Raw genomic sequence first — 24,988 nt, 5'->3', positions numbered from 1 at the left:
TTCTTCTTTCTTTACCTCAAGGCGTGCTTCTTTGTGTTATGGCATTGGCGAGGACAGAAATGCAACCTTATAATGCACCGCGCTTTGTTTTGTTTTGCTTTTTTTGGAGCATGGTTTTGAGGCCCCCTGGCAGCGCTTGCCCTCCTCTGCAGAGATAGGAAATGTTTTCCTGCAGCGAGAAGTGTTCGCTGCCGGCACGTGCGAGATGCAGCGGCTCTCTTTGCTGCGCTGTTTGCGGGCGCCTCGCATTCCCCCGGAGGAGTGTTTTGTCCCAATAATAAGTGCCCTCGCATGCTGAGGAAGGAAGTTGCGATTACGACTAAAATACCCATGTTTCGAAACTCAAAACCATGAGCACTTGCGGCCAGAAGAGCCGCGTCATCTGCAGCTCTACTCGCAAGCAACCATTTCGTGCAATAGTGCTCGCTTTCAAGCACGCAGGTGTAGGACTGCAGCCCAAGTCATGAAAAGATTAAACAGCAGTTGCTTCTGCACAGAGGACCAAAAAGGCTCGCTTTAGAGCCAGGCCGAAGTCCAGGCGTGGGGAACCTTTGGCCCTCCAGGAGTTGATGAACTACAGCCCCCTTTATCCCTAGCCGTGGGCTGTGCTGGCAGGGGCTGATGGGAGTTGTAGTTAAGCCACATCTAGTGGGCCAAAGTTCTCCACACCTGGCCTAATGGATAAGGGAGAGCGTGCATATGGGCTCTTTCAAATGCATGTCATACACACCTGCATCTAGGGAGTGGGCCTAGTCAGGAGTGCTCAGAAGCCACATCCCATATGCTCAGTGCCCACACGAAAACTAGATAGTGCTAAAAGAGAAAAGCATGAAAGGCATGAAGTCAAGTCTTCATAAGAAAATAGAACAAAAGTGCTCCCATTTATACTCCTATTTATTTTCAGGGGAGGTTTACGAGCACACCAAAGAGGAAACTGGACAAAAACTTTACTCTCTTAAACAAGAAAAGAGCCAAAAAGAAACTCCTGACTCCTGGTGGCTAACCCATACAAGATATTCACATATATTTCACTCCCTTTTGTTTAAAGCAGGAGAGGCTAACATGTGGCTCTTGTGTTGTTGCTGGATTGCAATCAACCCCGATGATTGGCCATACTTACTAGGGCTGAGGAGACTTGGTAGTTCAACAACATCTAAAGGACCACAGGTTCCACACACCTGGTTTAAAGAAGCTGTTGGTTGTTGGCATCTGTCCATCTCGGGAGACAATGGAGAAGTGTGAAGTCAAACTGTTGGAAGGTTGCAGCACCTTATGTGGTTGTGGAGACGAATATGGGAGAGACATGTTTTGTTTCAGCTAAATAAATGGGTAGTGCTGAAGCATCTGACAACTATTAGCAACTCTCAGGTAATGCTAGAATGATTGTATTATCTTGACTACTGTTGGGAATGGCCCTCATGCTTGAATTTACTTTAATTATCCAAATCTTCAGTGAATTATCACCTCCAATATTTAAGGCAGTATGCCTCTGAATGCCAGGTGCTAGGAATCACAAGGGGGTAGAGTGCTGTATATATTAAAGAGTGCGTCTTAAGTGTCGCGGCAAACCACAGTAGGTGTGCAGGTGCTGTCCCAGCCACCTCACCTGAATGCTTTGTGCCGAGGAAGTACCCAATTGGCCTTTCTAGAGTGGGGGAGACCCAGCACCATGGAAAAGGAAGTACAGTGGTGCCTCGCAAGACGAAAATAATCCGTTCCGCGATTCTCTTTGTCTAGCGGTTTTTTCGTCTTGCGAAGCAACCCTATTAGCGGATTAGCGCTATTAGCGGTTTAGTGGCTATTAAAGGCTTAGCGGATTAGCGGCTAAAAGGCTATTAGCGGCTTAGAAAAAGGGGGGGAGCGAAAAAAATCACAAGACTCGCAAGACGTTTTCGTCTTGCGAAGCAAGCCCATAGGGAAATTCGTCTTGCGAAGCGCATTGAAAAACGGAAAACCCTTTCGTCTAGCGGGTTTTTCGTCTTGCGAGGCATTCGTCTTGCGGGGCACCACTGTAAGTGGTGGAAAGGAGGATTGTAGACAGGGGTGATACAGGCAGTACAGTTTCTTGCACTGTCCCAGTCCTTGTCATAGTCTTAATTTAGCAGTCTCCCTACTCACAACTGACCACTTTTTTCTTAGTTTCTTCATGCCACATGTACAGGAGGCAAACAGATGAAACAACACAGGTTTCAAGTTGCTTTCTCATAGTGACAATGACAAAACATTCTTCAAAGCTTCGTTTTATTTCAAAACAAAATTCACACGCTACATGGAAAGAAAGCAGCAGTGTGACTGTAGGCCATGTTTTCAACAACCTTTAGAATTTGAATTTCTCCTCACTGCCGTTGTTGCCATTAATTATAGGTGACTTAACTTGAGTCCATCCGTGACAAAGCCAAAACTGAGCAAACTCTGTAATACAAAATTTTTAAAAAATCTAGTGAAGTATCAAACCAGAATCCCAAGCCTACTGGTGCTGATTTAAAATTTGACAATTGCCACCTTCAGTCAGAATATGAAATATACACACACACACACACACACACACACACACACACGATAATGTTTGTAATTAACTCAGATTGGGCACTCTGTGTTTTTGTGGGGAGCAGGGTTTTTTGAAGTATTCTTTTGGCTGGAAGAGGAATATATAAATATATTCAGTTCGCCAACTGGCAAACACCACTTCTCAACACAGAAAATATGTATTTTTCACACTGATTATTACTATTTTATTATTAATGTAGTGCCATCGGTGTACATAGTGCTTTAAAGATTTTAAATGGTTGCTGCCCAAAAAATTCAACAAAGGAGAAAGTGGAGAAAATGGATGCAATTTTTAGGCTCTGTAACAAGCTGAGATATAGTGGGATTGTGCAAAGGCTTTATAGAAAAGTGCAAAAGGAAAAGGAAGGGGTGATGTCTTTTTAGGGAGCAGGAAATCTTCTGATAGGTGAGAGTAGTGAAAGTGGAGGAGTAAAGGTTATGACCAGGGATGTGTCAAGATATAAGGATGGAGAGCTAAGAGGAATTGGCTTTGGAGTGCTTTCAAGTTAACAAGGAACTTGTGCTGTATTCATTAGTAGACAGGAAACCAGTGTTGATCTAAGGCAGGGGTAGGCAACCCAAGGCCTGGGGGCTGGATGCAGCCCAATTGCCTTCTCAATCCAGCCCACAGACAGTCCGGGAATCATTGTGTTTTTACATGAGTAGAATGTGTCCTTTTATTTAAAATGCATCTCTGGGTAATTTGTGGAGCATAGGAATTCGTTCTTTTTTTCTTTTCAAAATATAGTCTGGCCCACCACATGGTCTGAGAGATGGTGGACCAGGCCACGGCTGAAAAAGGTTGCTGACCACTGATTTAAGGAGAGGCATCTTATGATTAGGACAGTGAGAATGGTGAATTATTTTGGTACTCAGAAAGCTGAATAGATGCAAAGGGACCAAGTTAAGACAATGGAAAACCAGTGAGCAAGAGATTGGGAAAGTGTAAGAAATGACCGGGACATGGACCAGAGTTTAACAGATAGAGGTAACAGATAGAAAGGGCTATATTTTTGCAATTGATACAGGCAGAAATGACACAATTATGCTATGGATTAAAATATGAGGAACATAGGATTTAAAAAAATGAGTCAAAAATAAACCTAAGGCTACATGCCTTCCCAACTGGGTGGTCAGATGCCAGAAATTTTTCACCCAGACTGTGGAATATTATCTGAAGAGGAGGTAAACATCTTAAGCATGACTTTGCAAAAATGTTCTATTACTGCCAATAATACCTCCATATTAAAATATTAAGATTGATTTGTTTATGTGCAGTACGCACAAGCAGCACTTGTACACTCAATATCCAAAGGAGAAAGGGACATGGGATCTTGCTCTCGAGGTCATATGATCTCGAGCCTTGCACTTTCCCCTTTCATAATTTGTTGTAATGTGTAGGGCTGCTATCAGATGGAATCCAACATCTGAGAAAAAAATTAATAGCATCAATATTTAAAGCTTCTCAAATCTGTCTTATTTAAGTAAAGCAAATAGTTCCTTTTACTATTTGCCACTCTGATATGATATCGTATCCCAATCTAAACATTTGCTCTCAGCAGCTGAGATAATAATATAGCAGGAGCTATATCACCATCCTATGGAGCCCAGTCTATGGATATTCGTTTACAGAAAAGATAGATGCCTATAGTTAACCAGAAAATCGAAACACAGGTTGGAAATAGGTCTCATGCATATGTATGTGTATAAATAAATTCCATGTTGTACCTTTCTGCACATTATGCTGATATTTAATTTTTAGACAAAAGTTCAGAACACGCCACCATCGTTGCTCGGATTATTTGACAAAGTAAGGGTCTTCTTCCAAGTGCATTTATGGATTAGCTTCGGGAGATGCTTTTCTGTCGATCATCTTTATTTGAACCTTCTTGGGCAGTTTCACCAGCTACAAAGAAAGCGACATAAGCAGCCTGAAATTGAATCTTACATGGATTTATCTATACCTGTTGATCAGTGTCTTCCAAGAGGAACCAGGAAGTGTGGCTGGTTCCCAGCTCCCACCATCAACCTGTTGCTGTATGCAATCCTGTCTGGCTACATACTGCTGTATTATTTCCTTTTCTATCTCTACAACAGATATCCTCATCCAACTTTCCAGGCCAACTCTAGGTCCCTTTATTTTATTTTTACCCAAAGATAAATGACTTCAAAGCCTCTGAGGTTGAGATTAGTTAGAGAGTCAAGTACTTCACAGAGTGAAACACACCAGTCATCATAACACAGGGGTAAGGAACTTTCTGCTCCACTGGACCAAATCTCCCCCATAGCCCAACTTTGACAGGTGGGTGTGCTGACCCACCTGTCAATCATCTGATGGATTGTGGGCCAAAGTTGACCCACAAGGGGGGGGATACAAGCAGAGACTTCAATCCTGCTTTTTTCAGGGGTCTACAACAGCAGCAGCAGAGTCAGCTAATTAATATTGATAACAACTGTTAGTGATATTATAATGGCACTAAAAATATTTAAAACCTGGGGGAATACAGAGGTCTTACCCGGCACTAAAAATACATTAATGTGGGCACCAGGCAGGTATTTAGGGGAATTCTGCAACTGGGGTGGAGGCACTGCCATGAAGGCCTTCTGCCTTGTGCCAATCTTCTGCAGTTCAGAATGAGGAGACACCTACAGCAGGGCCCTGTCAGCCAGACACCTCTGAGAAGCCCACAAGCAGGGCACAGGATAATACTATTTACTGCTACTGTTCCCCAGCAAATGACATTCAGAGGCATGATTTGTCCCTAATGAATCCATCTGTACTTTTAAGAGTCATCCAGGTTGGTGGCTATCACCACATTTTGTGGCAATTAATTCTATAGCTTGATTATGCACTAGAAGAACAGCACTGTTTTGACACTGGAGTCTCTGGGATCAGTGCAGATATTGCTACTAACACCTTTCAACAGATCATTTATTGGCTGCCTGAAAATAAATTGGCATCAAGGAGGTGAGAACCGATGACATTTTCCAAGATCAGAAGAACAAAAGACCTTTCCGCTTTATACTCTATATCAGATAGTAGCTAAAAGGAACAACAACTCATTGAGCTTCAATCAGATCTGTAGATGCAAAAATGTAGACAAACATCTGAGCACAACATTCCAAAAGTACGCAGAAAATATTTTGCAACTGGTAATAATTTGGGAATTGTGTGAACTCTTCCTCCCTCCTCCTCTCCTTCTATTAAGCAAAAGATTATACTCACCAGGTATGGAGCTGTCTTCTTTTGATATGATAGGTTTCTGCTTCTTCTAAAATAGAATTAAAGGGGTTTTTTATATTAAAAAAATGTGAGTCTTCTATTTCTTTCAGCCACAAGAAAACATAAAAATTTCTTTTTTCTACAGGGTGACAGCCCATCAAGATTTGAGCTATTCCTGACAGAATGAAGAAGCAGTGCATGTTCCTTCACTGCTTATGTTGTTTTGTCCAATGACTGTGGAGCAATTATCATGATGTAAGTTATTAACATAATCCGCATGGCAGGGTAGCTGGAGAACTAACATTCATACCTCCACAGATGTCTTCCACAGAAAATATATCTCCTTTGATGTTGCCCAATCAAGGGGAACTACATAATCATCTGGTAATAAAGTGTCTACGAAACAAGATTTTGCACAAAGTGGTTATTTGACCTACATACTGCAAATAACGAAGAGTAACTATAACCTGAGAAGCATGCTAGTAATTTTAGTTGTTACTAGTGTCACAACCTGAGCATGCAAAATACAGATATCCCATAGCTGACTCACACATGCACTGATATCTTGACTTCTCGTGCCGTTAAAATATTTGGGAACTAGCAACAAGGAGTATGCACAAATTCCGATAAAAATAATTATTGTATTGGGAGATCCAAGAAATCAGTATGTGGGGCTAGATCAACTACTGTTCATGCACCCATGCAGTTATCACTTGATGTTGCAGTAAACAATTTGTGAAGCTACAAGGCTACATAGATAACAAAAAGTGTTGGGAGTGTCTGTATAGATGTAAACACACTGTACTGGTCAATAAAAAAAGGTTGGTGTGGCAGTATAGAGAATGAAGTAGTGTATAAAACAGAATTTATGTGGGCAAAAAATCCACTTTTTTCATATGCCCATATGGAGCAGCTTCATACTGATGCAGACTCCTGGTCCATCCCGCCCATTTTTTTTCAGTTAGCATCAGTTTCCCATGAGGCAGAGGTCCTTCCCAGCATCTACTGCTAGAGACAGATTCTGGGTAGGGGTTGCCAGGGCATTACAACCGGGACATCCTGCAGACAATGCCTCAGAGCTCATTCCTTCTTTATAATAACGCATACTTAACATATTGCACAACCACAAGATGTGGCCATGGCTGGTGGTTTAGGTGGCTTTAAAAAATCTTAAGACAAATTTATGGAGGATAGATTTGTCAACGACAGGTAGCGCTTAATTTTCTTCTGTGGGTATGTGCGTGTAGACTTGTTACATGTTCCGAATCAAGCTGGGAAGAAAAAGCTGAAAACAGTAGCTGGACATCGAATTTGTTGTGTCAAGCAGTAGGGAATGCTTTAGAATCTACAAAGAGACTGGGAATAATTGAACCTCCATACTGTGTTGAGACTGAAAGCTGGATTTTGTAAGCAGAATTAAGGGGACCAAGAGTATGCAGAAAGTGAAGGGCCCAGGTAATCTGTACCCACATTCCGCTATGAAAACAAGTAGGCAGAGGAGGCCTGCTAAAATAAATCAGCACTTATCTTGATTTTAGGCATGACTGAGGCTATAGAAGAACACAATATGGAACAGCAGTGTAATTTCCCCCACTGCAGTATTTCCCTCTACAATTACAAATGTTGCTATTGTAATGCAAGCCTCATTAAGGAAATTGGGGGAAGTCACTAAATGTGTATATAAGACTTGTAAAGGAATAACGTAACGCTTGAAAAGGCCAAGTTTGTGGGCTCAGTTAATGTTCCAGAAACCGCTGAAGGCTATGTCATTGCTGAAGGTAAGCAAGTGTAGACTGAAATGCCCATGGATAGGAGACCACACATAAGACTGAAGTATAAATAATATTAATGCCAAGCTGGCAATGGCTAAATCCAAAGATTAGGAACACTTACTGGAGGCTTAAAATCAATATTTTGTGAATGTATAGTGATTTTTAATTTTCATTCTAAAATAGGCAGAGGAATTTTAAATTTATTGGATGTTAAACACTAACCATTACCCAAAAGCATTTAGTCTCTATTAGGAAAAGTTAAGTCCAAAGCAATACAGTGGTACCTCGGGTTACATATGCTTCAGGTTACAGACTCCGCTAACCCAGAAATAGTACCTCAGGTTAAGAACTTTGCTTCAGGATGAGAACAGAAATTGTGCAGCAGGAGGCCCCATTAGCTAAAGTGGTGCTTCAGGTAAGAACAGTTTCAGGTTAAGAACGGACCTCCGGAACGAATTAAGTACTTAACCCGAGGTACCACTGTAACACACACACAGCAGTGGCTGGCTCACTAAGCAACTTTGCTAAGCAATAAGTACCTAACTTGCCAAATTGTATTACTTTTTTTTTCTTTTCAAAAAAATAGTAGTTACCCAGTGGAATTCCTGGAGAACCAAAATGTTCTACTAGTTGAAGTGCAAATCCTAGGGATAAACGAAGCCCCAAAACACTGGCTTTCATTTTCAAAGGATATTGTTCGTATTTGATTGGGGAATACTCTGGCTGCTCAGTTTCATTAACTTCTTGTATCTTTTCAGAGTTTTCAGCAGAAGAGTCTGTTTCTTGAACTGAACACAAAATATCTGGCTGAGTAGTTGAAACATCTGAAGATACGTTCTCCCTCTTTTTCTCTGTGTTAGCTTCCACAGCTTGATCAAAAGCAACAACTTGCTGTTCGCTAGGTAATGAAGCTCTACAAGACACATAAGTACATAGCTGAATTGGAGGAGCGACTACTTTTGTTGAAAAGTCCATAGATTTCTGTGCAAATTGGCTGGAATATGTACATAACAGAGGTTCTACATCAAGATGAGATGATTCTATTACTAAATCATAACTAGAAGGTACTGGACGTTCATAGCAGCCAAGGCTTTGCTTGTTCTTTCCTCTAGCCTCTTCACTTGAAGTCTCCTCTTGTTCCACTAATACAACGGTATCCTTTAGTACTTGCTCGTCCTTTCTAACTGGAATCTGTCTGGGTACACCAAAGCTAGGGGCCAACTTGTAGATCCTTTTGCATCTCCCTTTTTTCCTTGGTGTAGCTAAAAGGCTTACATTGTTTGGATCACTGGTTTTAGTTCTAGGTTCTGTCATGAATTCACCTGTCCCAGGGCATGGCATTCTATGGATGTTCTCTGTTAGCTGGGGTGTTTGAGCGCCATCTATTATACTGTTATTCCCATGTAACACTTCTCCTTTCACTAATTCTTTATTAGGTTGATATTCAATCAATTCTCCTGTCATTCCTGAAAATACTTGCTTGGGCCTCCTCTCCCTCTTTGGCCTTTGCTCATACATGATCTTAGATGTACCATCAGGCCAAGTCAAACTGGAATCACTTTTGTCCAAGATGGTTTGGGGCTGTTTGTCAGCCAAGTTGATAGAAAAGAAAGCCCAGGTATTTCCCTCATTATTTTTTGACGGCCCAGGAAGATGAGGAGCGGCTAATTTTTCCTCATCGCTGAGCAGTTTCCTTTCTGGGCCAGATTCAAGTATGACTTCAGTAGATGCAGCTTTGTCTTTGTCTTCCCTATTTGTCAGTATTTTTGTACTATTTTCAGTAACGTGGTCCAATTTCAGAGAACCGTGCTTTTCATACTCCAAGTCGTTGCTCTTGCCTTCTACAAAGTTTACATTTTTAATTTCATTAGGTAAATGATCACTGAATGATTGTTCAGTTCTGTTTTCATTAGGAACAGATGGAAAATGCATTAGAGGTAGACTACCGTCTCCTGCAAAAGCTTTCCTTTTTAATGAATTGTCCAACACTGGATCCACCATATCAGAAACAAGGACACTTCCTTCTTGCAACTCACTATGTGTTAGACTGTTATCATTGGCAGAGTCACTCTCAACACATTCTTTTAGCTCATTCTGGTGCCCAATCACATATGCTGATTGTCCATTGTCTTCTGAATCTTCCAGGCCACTCTGTGATGACTCTTCATCACTTGGAGTGAAATGTCCACCTGACGTTTTCCCCATAGCTTTCATGGTAGCACCCTTCATTCTTCTGTTCCTCTTTTGCTTCCTCCTCTGTTTCATCTTGTGCAACCTGTGCTTCTTCTTTACAACCGACTCCCTAAACAGAATAAGAACTAAATATGAACAAATTATTAAGAATAATCTTAATAAAAGCATAAGTTACAAAGTTCCTAGTTAAAATTAAAACCCCAAAACATGATGCATTTGAGTTGAAGAAAAAACGAGGTTGTCCAGAAGAAATAAATGTATTTAGGATACATTTAGGATATAGCATTTCCTTAGTAGAGGTTAATACTGCAGCCTAATTTTTGCTTTTGGTTCAGTGAAATGAGGGAAATTAAGGCTGAGTCTGCATATGCAGCATAATGAGGTGCTAGAAAAGATTGTACCACCAGATTAGAGGTGGATATAATTTTTGAATGTAGAAAAATACCATTAGAAACATCAGTTCTAGAACAACCCTTTTTCTCTGGTAGTACTTTTCCAGTTCTCTGCCACCAGTTATGTTGCATGAGTTGACCTAGGCATGTCATTGTTGTATGATTGCAGGTGCCCAAACATTCTTATTGAGCAGCTAGATGCAAGTGTATCTTTCCAAACAAAATAGTAATACAGTGGTGCCTCACAAGACGAAAAGAATCCGTTCTGTGATTCTCTTCGTCTAGCGGCTTTTTCGTCTTGCGAAGCAAGCCCATTGACGGATCAGCGGATCAGCTGATAAGCGGCTTAGAAAAAGGGGGGGGAGGAAAAAAACCCCGCAGGAACTCGCAAGACATTTTCGTCTTGCGAAGCAAGCCGATAGGAAATTCGTTTTGCGAAGCACCTCCAAAACGGAAAACCCTTTCGTCTAGCGGGTTTTCCGTCTTGCGAGGCATTCGTCTTGCGGGGCACCACTGTAAACTCTTTTTTAAAAGCAGGTCGATCAACAAGGGCATGATCCAGTCAAAGTTAAGTACTCTTAAGCCCCACTAATTCAATTAGAATGACTTAGACCTGGACTGTAGGATTTCAAAACATTCTGGTGCTTAAGCCACTGTTTTACAGATGTGAAAATAAGGGGAATTATTTGAAAGTAGTGCTTGGCAAATGTAAGATTGTTGGTAAACCATCAAAATTGTAGTAAGCCTATTCTGACTATGTATTGAATTCAGCATTCACGGGTAGCATTATTACTTAGTATGGCTGCATAAAAACAGAGATGCTGTTGGGGGAAGAGTGGCAAGCTGCTGGCTTGCTATCTATTCCTAGTGTGCATTTGACAAAATGTCTGAAAGACAAAGCTTGAAAGTGTGTAAAGGAAATATTAAATCTCTTGGATCTGGTGCCATCAGTACACTAATGACACCAATATTCTCTTCTTTCCAGTTGAGTCCAAGGAGGCGATAGAGTTTTGAACCAGGGCCATATCACTGAAGGACTTAATATGGGCCAATAAAATGAGATTCATCCTAGAGATTCTCCTGATCGCTAAGAACAGGGAACAAGATTGTTGCCTATATTGGATGGAACTACATTCCTCCCCACAAATTAGGCTCATGGTTTAGGAATAATCCTTTATCTAATCTTAAACAGAATCTTAAGCCTTTCAAAATCTTAAACTGCTGCACAAACCGCACCCGTTCTTAGAGGAGCTCAGGTTTTGGTTGCACATGCCTTAGTTACCGTAACTATTTGGACTACTGACAACACACTCTTCATAGTGATTGCTCTTGAGAAGCATTTGGAAAGTACAGCTGGTACAAATACTACTACAAAAGTTCTAGCTGGGGCTAGTTTTCTGGAGATACAACTGCTTTGCTGCCGCCCCCCCCCCCAGCTGTACTCACCACTGATCCATTTCCAGGCTGAGTTCAAGAAACTGGTTATCATCTTTGAAGCCCTAAATTGTTTGGGACTAGGATTTCAAAAGGACTGTCATGTAAACCTTATTGCCATCTAAGATCAACCAAGTAGGCATTTTACATGTCCCACCTTTCCCCAAGTATGATTGGCAGAAACACAAAGGGGGCAATCTACCATATTTTTTGCACTATAGGGCGCACCTACTTTTTTTGGGGGGGGGAATAAAGAAAAAAATTATTCCCCCCCCCAGGCACGGGGCTGGGGGAAGCCCAAGCTTCCCCCGACCCCAGAACAGGCTGCTATCCGCAAGCCTTGGGAGCCCGCGGGAACTCCCGCCGGGCTCCCAGGGCTTGCGGATAGCTTCCTGAAGCCTGGAGAGCGAGAGGGGTCAGTGCACACCGACCCCTCTCGCTCTCCAGGCTTCAGCGAAAGCCTGCATTCGCCCGCCCCATAGGACGCACACACATTTCCCCTTCATTTTTGGAGGGGAAAAAGTGTGTCCTATAGGGCGAAAAATACAGTACTTGGTTAATTTAACATGACCTCCTTAAGCTATATTTATGCTGGCAGGACTTTAATTTATCTGTTTAGCATTATTTGGTATTTCATCTCTTTGCCTACTTGGTTTTGTTTTGACATTTTAATGTCTTGCTTTGACTGATTTCTATTGTTAGCTGCATTAGCCACCTTTTTGATGTTACCGGGCAAAGCAATTCTGTGGGAGCTGGGGGAGAATCCTTGGTGGAAGGGCTACAAATACAAAGCCCTCCTATTCACATACCGGCCCGGAAGTAAGATGGGGGAGGGGAGGGAGTAGTTGCTGGAAGGAAAATAAGCACACAAGCTCCTCCCTCCCACCCCACCCACTGCTTCGTCATGGGAACAGGGGAGCTTTGCGTCCTCATCTGAAGCAACTCTCAATCTGCCTCCTATGGCTGCCAGAGTACAAAGCCCCGGATGCTTCCACAGCTGCAACAAAGAGGCCTCTGGGAGCAGACATCCTTGTTAATGGAGAGGGAGGTCAACAATGTCCTGCTGCCCCAGAGACACAGACCATAGGACTGCATCCTAAATGGATCAAAATCAAATTGAAAATATGTATTCTTTCCCATGGTAGAATTTTTTTAAAACCCTACTACTTCCTTACCAAGCAATTAGTTCACCATCAACCATTTTTATACCCACAGCCCACCCTCTTCACACATTGTGAGTATTGGAAGATATTGTGCAGAGCAGATTCATTTTCATTCACTAGATCAGGTACTTGATTCTCTCTCATTACCATTACACTTTCAAGAAGCCCATCTTGGAAATGTTAGTTCCCCTCCAAAAACACTCATTCTTGGTTAACACAAGTTATTTCTTGCTCCCCCCAAAAAAATTTTATGGCAGCAACATGCAGGAACTATGTTTAACACAAGGTTTCTCTATGTTTATGACTAGGAACAATGTAGCTCCTTGCCTGCTATAAGGAGGAAATGCAGGCTGATTGTTGATAAATCATGCCAACTTTTGGCAGGACAATCCACCCACACTTACATGATGTAACTGCATCACACTGATGAATGGGTGGAGCTACATCTACACATCCCTCTCACCAATGGGGAAAGACACCTTGCCAGTTACTAAAAGTGAGACATTTTTACAATTCCTGTTGTAGATACAGTGGTACCTCTGGTTGCGAGCGGGATCCGTTCCGGAGGCCCGTTCGCAACATGAAGAGAGCACAACCTGCAGCAGCGCATCTGCGCGCACACAGGTTGTGATTCATCACTTCTGCGCATGCGCGTGACATCATTTTGCGCTTCTGCGCATGCGCAAGTGGCAAAGCCCAGAAGTAACCCTTTCCTGTACTTCTGGGTCACCGCGGGACGTAACCTGAAAGAACGTAACATGAAGCGGACGTAACATGAGGTATGACTGTACTCAAAATACCGACACAGCAATCAAGGGACAAAATGAACATTGTTAAATATATATATATATTTAACGTATAAAAGTCACCAGACTGGATATTCATAGCAACCTCTACTACTGGAAAACATTCAAAATGAAACATTTGCAAACAAATTAAGCAGCAAAATATTCAATTTTTTAGATTTAATAAAATTTCTATTAAAAAGTATTTACATGCACATTTCACAAATACACATTAAAAAGCTTAACACATGCAAGTCACTGAACAAAAACATTAAATATTTTAAAGGCTTTATTCCTGACGAGTCTGATTTATACAGCAAGCTTCTGATCCTCTACTGCCCTTTTATCTTTTTTAAAAAATGAAACAGCTGTGATAGCAAAAACCTTGAATAATCAAACCGAACAAAGGTAACTTGTTGCTGTTTACATACCTATACAGCAAATCTTATCAGATAAAAAGGCTACCTATTAAGAAATAATTCAAAAAGATAAAAGGCTTAGCACACTTGACTCTTATAACTAAGATTCAAGAAATTACCTTTAACTGAGCATCCTACCTACCTCATAGAGTTCCTACATATGCATATCCATGTAACCTCATTTGCAACCCTACTCAGGTTTTAAGTGTGTGGGGCAAATAAGGGTAGATCCAGAGATATACCCTCTTCACTTGCAGATAATTGCTTGCTACACAAAGCCAAAAATTAAAACTCAAATAAAACGATCTACCAGATGATGTAACAGGTTCACTTATCACACACATCAACTCTGGTCAGGCTATGTGAGAATGAGCCTTTCAATCAGTCTCTTGCCATGGCTGTGAATATCCACATCTGATGCCTGCAGAAATTTTCAGTGTGGTAGGAGCCACAAAGAATACATTCTGTGCCAACATCCCTAGATCATGGCTAGGATCTGGATTCTACTTTTCCAGATTTAGTAACTGAGTACTTTGTTAAACAGTATAAGTTAGCATTTGAATAATTTTGACTTTAAAAAAGTACTTTTAAGATATTTCTGCAAAGCATAAACCAGTATCTAAAACCCTTGTGTATGTGACACAGAACCTCCACTTAAGCACAAGAAAAAGAAAATCCCCTTAAGGATGGAACACTCCATAGGCTCCCTGAAAATCTCTTGTGGCAGTTTTTTAGAGGGTTTGCTTCAAGGCAGGATCTTAAAAACTGGTAGACAGGTGGAGCAAGTCTGGTTTTCATCCACAGAAATCATCTCTTTGTTAACTAACCTTTAAAGCTATAGGAACTATGTAAGTTTCCCCCCGCAGTAGCAAAAGTATGTTGGTTATATCTGATCACCATTCCAGGGCTGACACACACACTTACTATGATATTTTTGCAAACTTGGTGCAATGTAGCAGAAACTACATGAGTAAGCCCCATGCAAATGAGCAGGGCTCTGAACACAAGAGCAAAATGATAGAAAGCATACAACCAATCTATTCTATGGAGTCTTCAGCCTCTTTCCCCAAAGCTGACTTGTTTTGCAACTCTTGTTGCGTTCTTCAAATGAGGCACGTGTAATATGCATGTACTTTATTGGTTATGTTGGTCATTCTCGTGCTCTTCTGCAGCAGCCATGCATTTCCAATGGAGCTTCCATAGTAGTTCACGATATACTAAGTTGCTGGTCTTCCATATATATGGTTACTAAATCACAGTATTTACCAAAGTGCCAATTATTAGTATATCCTTAAATATATCCTGCCTTTTTAAGGACTGTATGACCACAATGCAGTAGCACGAATGTTGAATCTCCATGTTAAAGAGCAATAAAGAGGGAGAGAAATGTACTTGAGGCAAACTGTAGGAACATTTTTAACTTGAACATCCTGGGTACCAATTATTTACACACTCAGTCCACAGCTTATAATCCTAGCTATTTAAATGAGACTATTTTTGTATTAGTGATTCAGTGGCTTCTACAGAAATGTGGTAAAAAGCATTATATTGTTTAATTGTGTAAGCTAGCTTAATGCAAAAGTTGCAAATGTGATTGACATATTTTAAAATCCTTTCCTAACTAATGCCAAGAAGTTGAGATTTCTACAGTGACTGGTGCAGCCATCAGATTTTCATTTACATACATATGAGCAATTAGCATTTTCCTTCACAGAAGCCTAAAGTTTGTCTTGCTCCACAAAGGTCTCATATTAACAGCCCCTTATTAGTAAAACTCAAAACCAGGTTTCATAATTGTATTTGACAATTAAGTGATCTGCATATAGTAGCAGTAATTTGCAGTCTCTCTGCTCACCTGGGGTGAGCAATATTTGTCTCTAAATAAGCAGGTGCGTAGCAAACTATCTCTGCCTCCCCAACAACTACTGCCCTTTAAAGCCATGAAAAGCATATGTGCAACTAACAGATAACTACACTGTGCTTTCTCAGATGGAAACAATGCAGAGCTGAAATAGTTGCCAAAGGGCCAAAGCAGGCACTTTTGAGTAGCAATACTGAAATAAGATGGCAATGGCCTCCTAAGAATACATATTTATAAAGCAGATATAAGCCGTTTTTATTTTGTTTAGAGATTTATAGATACCAACAAGTTTGACAAAAGCATGTCTCCAGAGCAAACACAAAAATGTTCTGAATGTAAAATCAAGATTTTTCAACTGTGTGTCATGCAAACATATTTCTTTATCAAGAGATGGAAAGTGCGTCTTTTATGTTAGATTTATTTTCCATGTAGAACAGGACAAATAAGGTTGCTTTAAGACAAAGTCACTACCTGATATTCCCAAGAGTTACCTCTCAACCCACAACAGGAGAGCCCTAATGGACCACACTGGTATTTTAATATTTTCATTCAACTTAAACCATAAAGCTAGACTCAAGACACTAATTGTATTACACTGACAATGGATTGCTGAAACAATAGTACAAGAGAGCACAGCAATTGGGTGACAAGAGGCAAACATTCAGTAAATTTTCACTACATGGTAAAAAACCAAAATCAGAACAATAATTAAGCCTCATGCCAGCTCAGCCTCAAACTTCTGATGAATTGGCTACTGCCTATATCATAGTTCATGTAATGTGGTTTTAAGTAACTGGTTCCAATGTCCACATATATGTATACAGTTCCAGCTTTTTCAATGTATTTCATTTATTGCTTCTTTCATGACAAAGCCGCATAACCAAACAAAAAAAGCAAGCTTTCACATACCACAATACTGTGAACTTAGAAAAAGACAATGTAATCTTCAAATTAAAATCTCAAGAACTGAACCTATCAGGATTCCATTTAAACTGTATGCTAATGTTTTGAAGTCACAGGTTTTAATTGCAGGGCAGGGTCTAGACTACTACTGTCATAACTGACTGACTGAACAACAAACAACCTCAAAGAATAAATGGCAATGGAAAAGTGAGCTTCAGCTTGATGTCAACATGTGATTAATAAACTTAACTTAAATAACTGATATAAAGTTGTTAGAACTGGACTGCGATTGAAAGCAGTAAAAAAAAGGTTCAAATGCAACACCTATATATATACACTGAGTTATTCTTCTGGTTACCTGCATTTATTAAAAATTCATTATATTCTATTCAGAATTCTTAAACTGCTCAGCAGTTTACAATGCAAAAACTCTTGTGTCAAAATCCAATGATAAACCACCTGGTGTATCCACATTGTCACAGGGCTTAATCAAAGCCAAGATTAGTACAAATATATATTTAAAAAATATTTAACATTCAATTTTAATATTAAACATCTATTTACATTATTTATAAACATTCCCCAAGGGATAATTATCTGCATTAAGATTATTTAACCCTCAAAAGAAAGTAGCAGAATAGTTTGGAAACAATCTGACACTAGGAGTTAAGCTGGCTTTAAAATTTCAATTTATTAACGCTGTGTTTTATTATAAGCTTGCTTTCTGAAAAGAGAATTAGCCTTAGCAAGTATACCCTGAGTTATCGGCTATTTGATACACTGAAAGTATTCCAAGTCTGAAGAGGCTCCCCACCTCTGTCTTCTTTGTGGAGGTGGCCACTGTGAAGTTTTGTGAAAAGGCAGGACCGAATTCATGACAATGGGTATTGATATTTGATATTCGTATCTTTCCAACATTTGAACAATCTTCTCACGGTTGACCCCATGTTCATTCCTCCTACAGAAACAAGAAATGAAGTTCAAGTCTGATCAATTTATAGAATCTCTCAGAATGCTTTCAAATTGTCTTTATTCAAGAAGCTTGTCCACGGTCAAGCAGGTTCCTATATGTTTTTGCTCATGGGCAGAAAGACAGCCAGCAAACAGCAATTTTTGGCAGAAAGGATTAGGCTGCTGCTGCTCTCCTTTGCTATTCCTTTTTGCAAAGTTGTAGTTTCCCAGTGGTCATTTTTCACTAAAGAGCAAAACCAAAACCTACCACCACCAGCCCTGTCACTTAAATGAGCATCATCATGATCCTAAGGAAATTATATGCATGTTCAACAATCTAGTTTCTTGAAGAGCTGAAATTAAGTTTGAATGAGAAAACACTAAAAAAAGTCTAACAATATTTTAATCTAGGTTATATTTTTAGGTGGTGCACCCAATAACTCCATTTACTGCTTTCTTGAAATAATTATAAATACTGGCTTAGATCCAGTGGAGTGATGGAATATGCAGAAGGCACTTCTGTTCACAAAAGGGCAAGTCCCCAATTTAAATCAATTGCAGCCCGCCATTCACAGCATTCACCCATGTCATATCCCACACCCTTCAGGAGTGACTTTTCAGGGGCTGTGAAAAAGTAGGAGGCAGGAAAGCTTTGTTCTGCAAGCAGAACAGTTTGTCAGATCCAAATAAAATGCACTTCCATTATGCTTTTAGCAGCAGCCTTATTAAAAATAAAATAAAATTGAAAGCTGTGTAAGCTTCATCAGACTGTTATTACCATTCATTTCTACTAAGCTTTATGAATAGAAAAGGGGAGGGTAAAACTGAAAGGTGTGCAGAACACAATCCTCAGTGAGACAAGCGCATACAATGGTTGTCAAAAGGACTGTTAGTGGCAGGGTTAATGCTGAAGAAGTAGGGAGAAGCCTTACAAGTTGATTTATGCCATTGTTCGAAAGTTGACTCACTGGTTGCATAACCAAAATAATAAACTTTAAAGCTTTCGTGTATTTTTAAATAAAACCAAAACATAGACCTCACTTTTCTAATTCTTCTGGGTCAAACTTCCACCATGTGTCTGGTTCATGGAATTCTATTCGGTAGCCCTTTTCTAGAGCCTAAACAAAGATAAAGAATTATGGTTATAAAAAGAATAGTGACAGAGTAGTAACTTCCAAAATAAAGTATAAGAAACTAGCTTTTCTGATAAAGGCTGCTATTTTATACACATATCAGGTGTAAGTCCATTTAAATATGTGGAATTTACTTCTGACTAAGATGCATAGGATTGGGCTGCAAGTTCAGCAGACTGAAAAACAGTATTTTGCCAGAAAAAAAGGCTTAGGATTTACAGAAACATACATAAATTATAATAAGCTGAAGATAATACAAAATGTAGATTATGTCAAAAATAAAATCAGACTGATTAATTCATTTAGTTTTCTCACTGAGAAGGAAGTGAGTTTCCATAAGAAATATGCTGCTTTATTTACCGCTTCTACATAAGGTTTCATTTCCCAGGCTTGTGTATTAGTGTTGTCTATTATAATTGGGGATCTTCCTTGATCCATTGCTTGTCTTGCTGCAATAAAATCATAATAAATTATACAAACAGCAATTATAAATATCACTTGCTTCAATTAACATGGTTAGAAAAAGAAAGTCTTCTATAAAATTGCCAACGATACAACAAACTCCTCTTCAGTGGATCTCATTAGAATCAACTTCAGGTCAGAGGCAAAGTTTTCCTATATAATACCAATAGCTGCCTTATCTGTTCTTTCCCACCAAGGTTCACAATTGACCAAAACTGATTAGTTCATTAGTCAAGTAATTCTAAATAAAGAGACTTCTGTGAGAAATTGACAAAGTGGCCTTTGCAAGTCAAAATGGTTGCATCTACAAAGAGAAGACAAGCCAGCTCCTGTACACAAGAATAGTGTGACAGTGATACTGTTGTGTTTGGGGCTGAGTAGAGCTCATGTGCATTTCATAACTGCGTAAAAAGAATTTCAGAAAATGTAACTTTTCCTACTACTGTAGGAACATGAGAAAACCTGTTTAAACTTTTACATGCCCCAGAACTATCAAGGGCGGAGGAGTTCTTTCCTTTATTGCATCTGACAACCACAGGCTCATTTGTCCAGTCTTGGGAAAAGAGATGTATCCATTCTGTATATTGGAATAGGCTACCAACTGCACATGTTGGTGGATCTTCTACCACAAACTCTTATATCAATAAATCCATACTTTTAAGTATATCATTAACAAAATTATACATGATTAATATATTCACACCTCTCTTCTGGTTCCAGTCATGAGCAGCACCTAGTTGACCAACATCATATGACCAACATCCATTGTTCTGCCGAAAGTATTCATCAGTGCTGAATATTATGCCATCACGACTCTGACCAAGCAGAATACTGTTAAAGGAAAAGGCAACACTATTACAAGATAGCCAAATCTTGTTTTTGGAAAGCAAAACATATTATACTTTATTCATTTATTTTGGAGGTACTTTTGGTTTCCATTGCAAAGCCAAGTATTTATAAACCTCATATTTATCTCACTACATTTCACACCTTCCCTGAAGCCCAGAGCACAAAACTTCTCTAGTGAAAACTTCTACATCAGCTCACTTGCTAAAACTGGCCATAGAATATTGGCAAAAAGTATTCCTGGCTTCCTTCATTTTCCTTTCAGTCCACAAAGACTGTAGAAAAAATATCCCAGAGGATACAAGATGTGAATTTCTACTCCTGATGGACCAACTGTGGGGTCATCCAGACTTGCTTCGTAGAACATAAAACACTGAAGGGTCAGCCAATCTGCACAAGTTAGAACCTCATTACCTAGAATGCTCCATGACTAGGAGCAGTTTTAAATTCAGCCACAAGAAACTCTCAATAGATAATCTCCCAACCATAGTCCACAAAAGCCATAGTAAATGCCTGGCATTAAGGTGCCACAAAATTATTTTGTTGTACCTAGTTTCTACTTTTAATGTTTTGTTTTTAAACTTAAAATGCATGGAAACAAACAAGTACTCTTTATAGCCCTACATGCATTAATCCTTACACCAAACTACCATTATTGCTATCATACATGGGGAAAACTCTGGATAAGAACTTTCAGACCAAATCAACCATAGCTGAGCTGAAATTCAAAGTCAGGACTCCTAAGATCCTAACCCCTATCTTGTGATCCTCAATAGAAAGTAAGAGGAGACATTCAAATATTTTTGTTTTTTAAAAAATATCAGCACCATTCAAAATCAGCTTCAATCACTGGGAGTTTTCAGGATTAAATAAAAATAATAATGGATGGTATTCGGTGCACTCGTTCTGCAAGGATTTATGCTTAAGCAATGGAATTTTCCCAACCTCCTATATCCATGTCTTCCCCAAATTGGTTCCGGAGAGTTTGGGGGACCGTTACAACAAGTTTAGGGCATGTGAATGGGGAAGAGCAAGGAAGAATGTTGAACTGTTCAAGCAGAAATCATTGCACTGACAGAACATTCACATAGCACAACTTTAGAGACAACCCATTATTTATCATTGTCATAACTGTTATAATAATATCAAAGGACGGGTTATTGGCTTGTTTTGTTCTTGCTTTTATTATGCATTTTGTATTTTTATCTTGTATGCTGTGAACCACCCTCAGATGTACAGACGAAGGGCAGCTTACAAATTTAATAAATAATAACAACAACAATGATCACCCTTCAACTGAAGTTCTCAAGGCAGTACAGTATACAAAGAATACAATAAAATACAAACTAAAAGGAACAATATGCAATCATGGAATTATTCAACTCAAAACTTCAGTTACAAAATAGAAACAATATTATGCTTTAAACTTTTAAACAATGGTCAACAAATGTATTACTGAAAAAGCAAAATTTATTACTAACACATATGCCATTTAACGATTACTGTCTCATCAGTGAAAGGTCTTGGGTGATTTGAATTGCTCTCAAAAAATAAAAATGTTTTAATGGAACAAGAGTCTACAACATAAAATATTCAGCTTTCTTTCTTTCTATATAGACAAACAGATAGGTTGATATTGTTTTAATGTTGTATTTATATATATATTAATTATTTTTTTTGGTGGTTGAAATGACCATGATGTTTGAAACATCAACAAACAATAAATCAAACGAAACAGATTTCTTTCTTTAAATTAAGTTGTCATTCTCTTACCGAGATAATGTTGTCTTCCCTGAGCCTGGAAGACCTCTTAAAATCAGAAGCAGCTTTTGTGACTCATATAACTTGCCCTCTGGAAACTGCTGAGAAACGTTGCTTGATCCTTCATCTGGGTAAGTTTTAATTTCTTTCCAACATGGTCGAGTTTCACAGAAACCATTATCCATGTGTCCATCAGCCATGTTATATCCATTTCTGGTGGGCTGTATATTATGATTACTAAAATGATAGGCATTATTTTCATCAGATGTTGCACTACTCATGTTAATATGGCTATTTTTGAATGGTCCCACATTTGGGGGATGGAAAGTATCTGAACGAAGTGATGAGGAATTAGGTTCCTGAAAATTAAAACGAGGAGTGAATTGAGGAGGTGGTGGGCCATGAGGTATTATAAAAGGATGCGTGTTTTGCCAACTAGGCCTTAACTGAGAGACAGAATCATTCCAGAATCTAGAACTATCCTGTTTGTTACATAATTGCCTCATTTCCCATACATCTCTTTCATTGTTACAACACCGTCTGTTGTCACTCCTGTGACCCGATGGGTCATTGTATGGATACTGTTCACTGCCTATTCTACGATCACTTGGTGCATTATTATAAAAACACTGATCACCACCAGGTGATGTTCTACAGGGCCATTCTTGAGAATTTACACAAGCCATTGGATTCCATGTATTATATTCCCCAAGTGAATTTTTTTCTCTCCCCTGTAAGTGACCATCAAAACGATTTTCATCACTTTCACTTTCAAGCTGATCAATTTCATTATAGAATTGGGACAATTCATCTTCTATTTTTGGCACATCACCAGGGAGAGCCTGTTTAGGCACGATTTCTCTCTTTTTCCTTTGATCACGTATGCAATCAGCTTTACTTTTATAAATGGGTCCAATAAAGGCTTTGCTTGTGCTATATAATTCTTTCTCTTCATTCTTATGCTCTTTGATGAAGTCATTGTCTTCTCTGTTTTTACGTATATTGGTGTTGGAAGGAGGAGAAAAACTTTTGTTTCTTGTAATCTCAGTATTGTTTACTGACTTTGAAGGCTCTGATGACACTGGTATTTTACCCGTGAATGCCTTTACTGCTGCAGTTTCTTTTTCATTTTGTGCCTCTTCATCAGAAATGGACAAAGGAATAAACCCACTATGGGTTTTTTTAACATGTATTTCTTCATGAAATCTTTGCAAGCCATCATAGGATTTACCATAAGGCTCTTCTGTTGATTTCATCCTTTTAGAATAGGGCTCTGTTGCTGATGCATCTTGACTTTCAAGGTATCTTGGCTTACCCTCATCATGAAGCATCTTAAAATAATAAAACAATATGTTTACATCATGTTATCAGTTACTCTTCTCCACCTACACCTGACTCATTCTTTTCTCCACCTACACCTGACTCATTTCCTAATTAAGGCTGCAATCCTACGCACGCTTAGATGGTACTAATCCCCATTAGGAACATAGGAAGCTGCCTTGCCCTCAGCCAGACCATTGACCCATCTAGCACAGTAGGGGCTACACCAGTAGTAACCAATATGGTGTCCTCTAGATGTTGTTGTACTACAACACCCATGAGCCCCAATCAGCACAACCAAAGGTCAGGGACAATGGGAGTTATCTCAAAAAAACATAGGGAAAACATCATGTTGCCTATCCCGTTAACATTTATTTGCAGCAGTAATCCAAGTTTTTGTCACGCTGGCCACATGACCCGGAAGTGTCTGCGGACAGCGCTGGCTCCCGGCCTATAGAGTGAGATGAGCGCACAACCCTAGAGTCTGGCAAGACTGGCCCGAACGGGCAGGGGTACCTTTACCTTTACCTAATCCAAGTTTTTAAGCATGGGATATTCACAGCCCTACATGAGAATGTCAGAGAATGAACCTGGGGTTTTCGGCACACATAGCAGATGTTCTATTACCGAACTGTGGCCGTCTTATGAAACAGAATGGAACTTATTTATATAAGATTGTTCTGTAAAGCTCCATTTTTGCGCATTTCTTCCCTGAGAAAGAGAGTGGGACATAAGTGAAGGGCTGCATTTAAAAATCAGTCAGAAATCATGGGGAAGGGCCTGCAACCAGTGCCAGATTTACGTATAAACTAAACAAGCTATAGCTTAGGGCCCCACTCTCTTGGGGACCCCCCCCCCAAAATAAAGAAAACCTACATACAGCAACAGTGTTTTGTGTTGTGTAGGCAAATGGCTTTAGAGATCCTATGAGATCCATAAATTACCATATGGCATATATTCAACACAAAAAACAGCGACAATTTGTTGTTGACAAAGGACAGCTGGACATATAAAGGGCCCCATTACCTCCAGTAGCTTAGGGCCTCATCAAACCTAAATCCAGCCCTGCCTGCTACCCTAGTAAGCACATCCGTTTAGCTGCAGATTACTAAACAAAATAATGTTGTCCTTGTGCGTTAGTAACATACAATCGGAGTATGTTAAATTTCATATTTATAATCACCAAACGAACAGGCCAGTAAAATATGCTAATCTAAAGCCAGCCCCTTGCTTATCTGAGAACATAATTCCCAACAGGCATCTTATAATTTTTATTAATTTTTAGTCTCCCTGTGGGTTAATAATGAGACACTGTGTCACCGTGCTATTTTAATCGTGCCCTTTTCTGAGGGACGCCCACCAGCCGCAGGTTATGGGATGTCACTCGTTTCACGCAGAATGTCCGCGTGTTTACTAGCCAACCCTCACCGAGCCCGGGGTCTGGCCTTCCGTCTTCTTCCCGTGTCACGCACCCCCCCCCACCCGCCCGGCTGGAAACAACGTGCCCCGACCCCGGCGCCAGAGAGCGAGCGGGAAGCGCAGGACAAGAGTCCCAAGGGATCCTTTCGAGGGACCCCAGGCGCATCCCCGCTCACGCGGACCCGACACCCGACCCGCGCTTTTGACTCTTATCCTCTCCAAAGCCGCGTTTTTAGGCAGCAACACCAACCTCAAACGGACGACGCGGCTCGCTTTTCCAGCGGGCTCCCTGAGGTCAGACGGGCACCGCCATGCTCGCGGGGCTGAGGTAAAACATACCCCCGGAAAAGGCTCCAACCCCCGCTTTCCAAAATGGCGGCCTCTCGCTGCTCCGCGCATGCGCG

General features: G+C 40.1%; 1 protein-coding gene and 1 long non-coding RNA gene across 3 annotated transcripts; one reads left to right on the top strand and one right to left on the bottom strand.

Moving 5' to 3' along the window:
* Positions 1–2,224: 2,224 nt before the first annotated feature.
* Positions 2,225–24,988, bottom strand: N4BP2L2 (NEDD4 binding protein 2 like 2). 2 transcript variants are annotated; one of them, XM_081197882.1, is made up of 11 exons: positions 24,835–24,988; positions 21,858–23,176; positions 19,942–20,069; positions 19,137–19,225; positions 18,685–18,761; positions 17,507–17,650; positions 8,136–9,844; positions 6,081–6,166; positions 5,774–5,819; positions 4,276–4,453; positions 2,225–2,412 (listed from the first exon to the last, which is right to left on the bottom strand). In XM_081197882.1, exons 2-10 carry the CDS (start codon positions 23,174–23,176, stop codon positions 4,389–4,391), a joined length of 3,663 nt encoding a protein of 1,220 aa, XP_081054008.1. In that variant the 5' UTR covers positions 24,835–24,988; the 3' UTR covers positions 2,225–2,412; positions 4,276–4,388. The 2 variants fall into 2 exon arrangements, with proteins under 2 accessions (XP_081054008.1, XP_081054009.1); XM_081197883.1 differs by lacking the exons at positions 2,225–2,412; positions 4,276–4,453; positions 5,774–5,819; positions 6,081–6,166; positions 8,136–9,844 and having other exon boundaries at positions 16,020–17,650; positions 24,835–24,984.
* LOC308589150 lies at positions 4,460–8,444 on the top strand. The gene is made up of 3 exons (XR_014009098.1): positions 4,460–4,793; positions 5,916–6,025; positions 8,301–8,444. It is a non-coding gene; the product is annotated as an uncharacterized lncRNA (long non-coding RNA).

Source organism: Podarcis bocagei (assembly GCF_964188305.1).
Source record: "Podarcis bocagei genome assembly, chromosome: 6".
In the NCBI taxonomy this organism is placed as follows: domain Eukaryota; kingdom Metazoa; phylum Chordata; class Lepidosauria; order Squamata; family Lacertidae; genus Podarcis; species Podarcis bocagei.
Note: the sequence above shows the minus strand (reverse complement) of the source record. Positions and strands in the feature narration are given on the sequence as shown.

What these genes read in the sequence shown, in the direction of transcription:
- N4BP2L2 (XM_081197882.1), bottom strand. Translation starts at nt 23,176, where the DNA reads ATGCTTCATGATGAGGGTAAGCCAAGATACCTTGAAAGTCAAGATGCA. An exon ending in TGAAACCTTATGTAGAAGCG is followed by an intron (nt 18,762 to 19,136) that starts GTAAATAAAGCA and finishes ATCTTTGTTTAG; the next exon opens with GCTCTAGAAAAGGGCTACCG. An exon ending in CCTCCACAAAGAAGACAGAG is followed by an intron (nt 9,845 to 17,506) that starts GTGGGGAGCCTC and finishes TATTCTGTTTAG; the next exon opens with GGAGTCGGTTGTAAAGAAGA.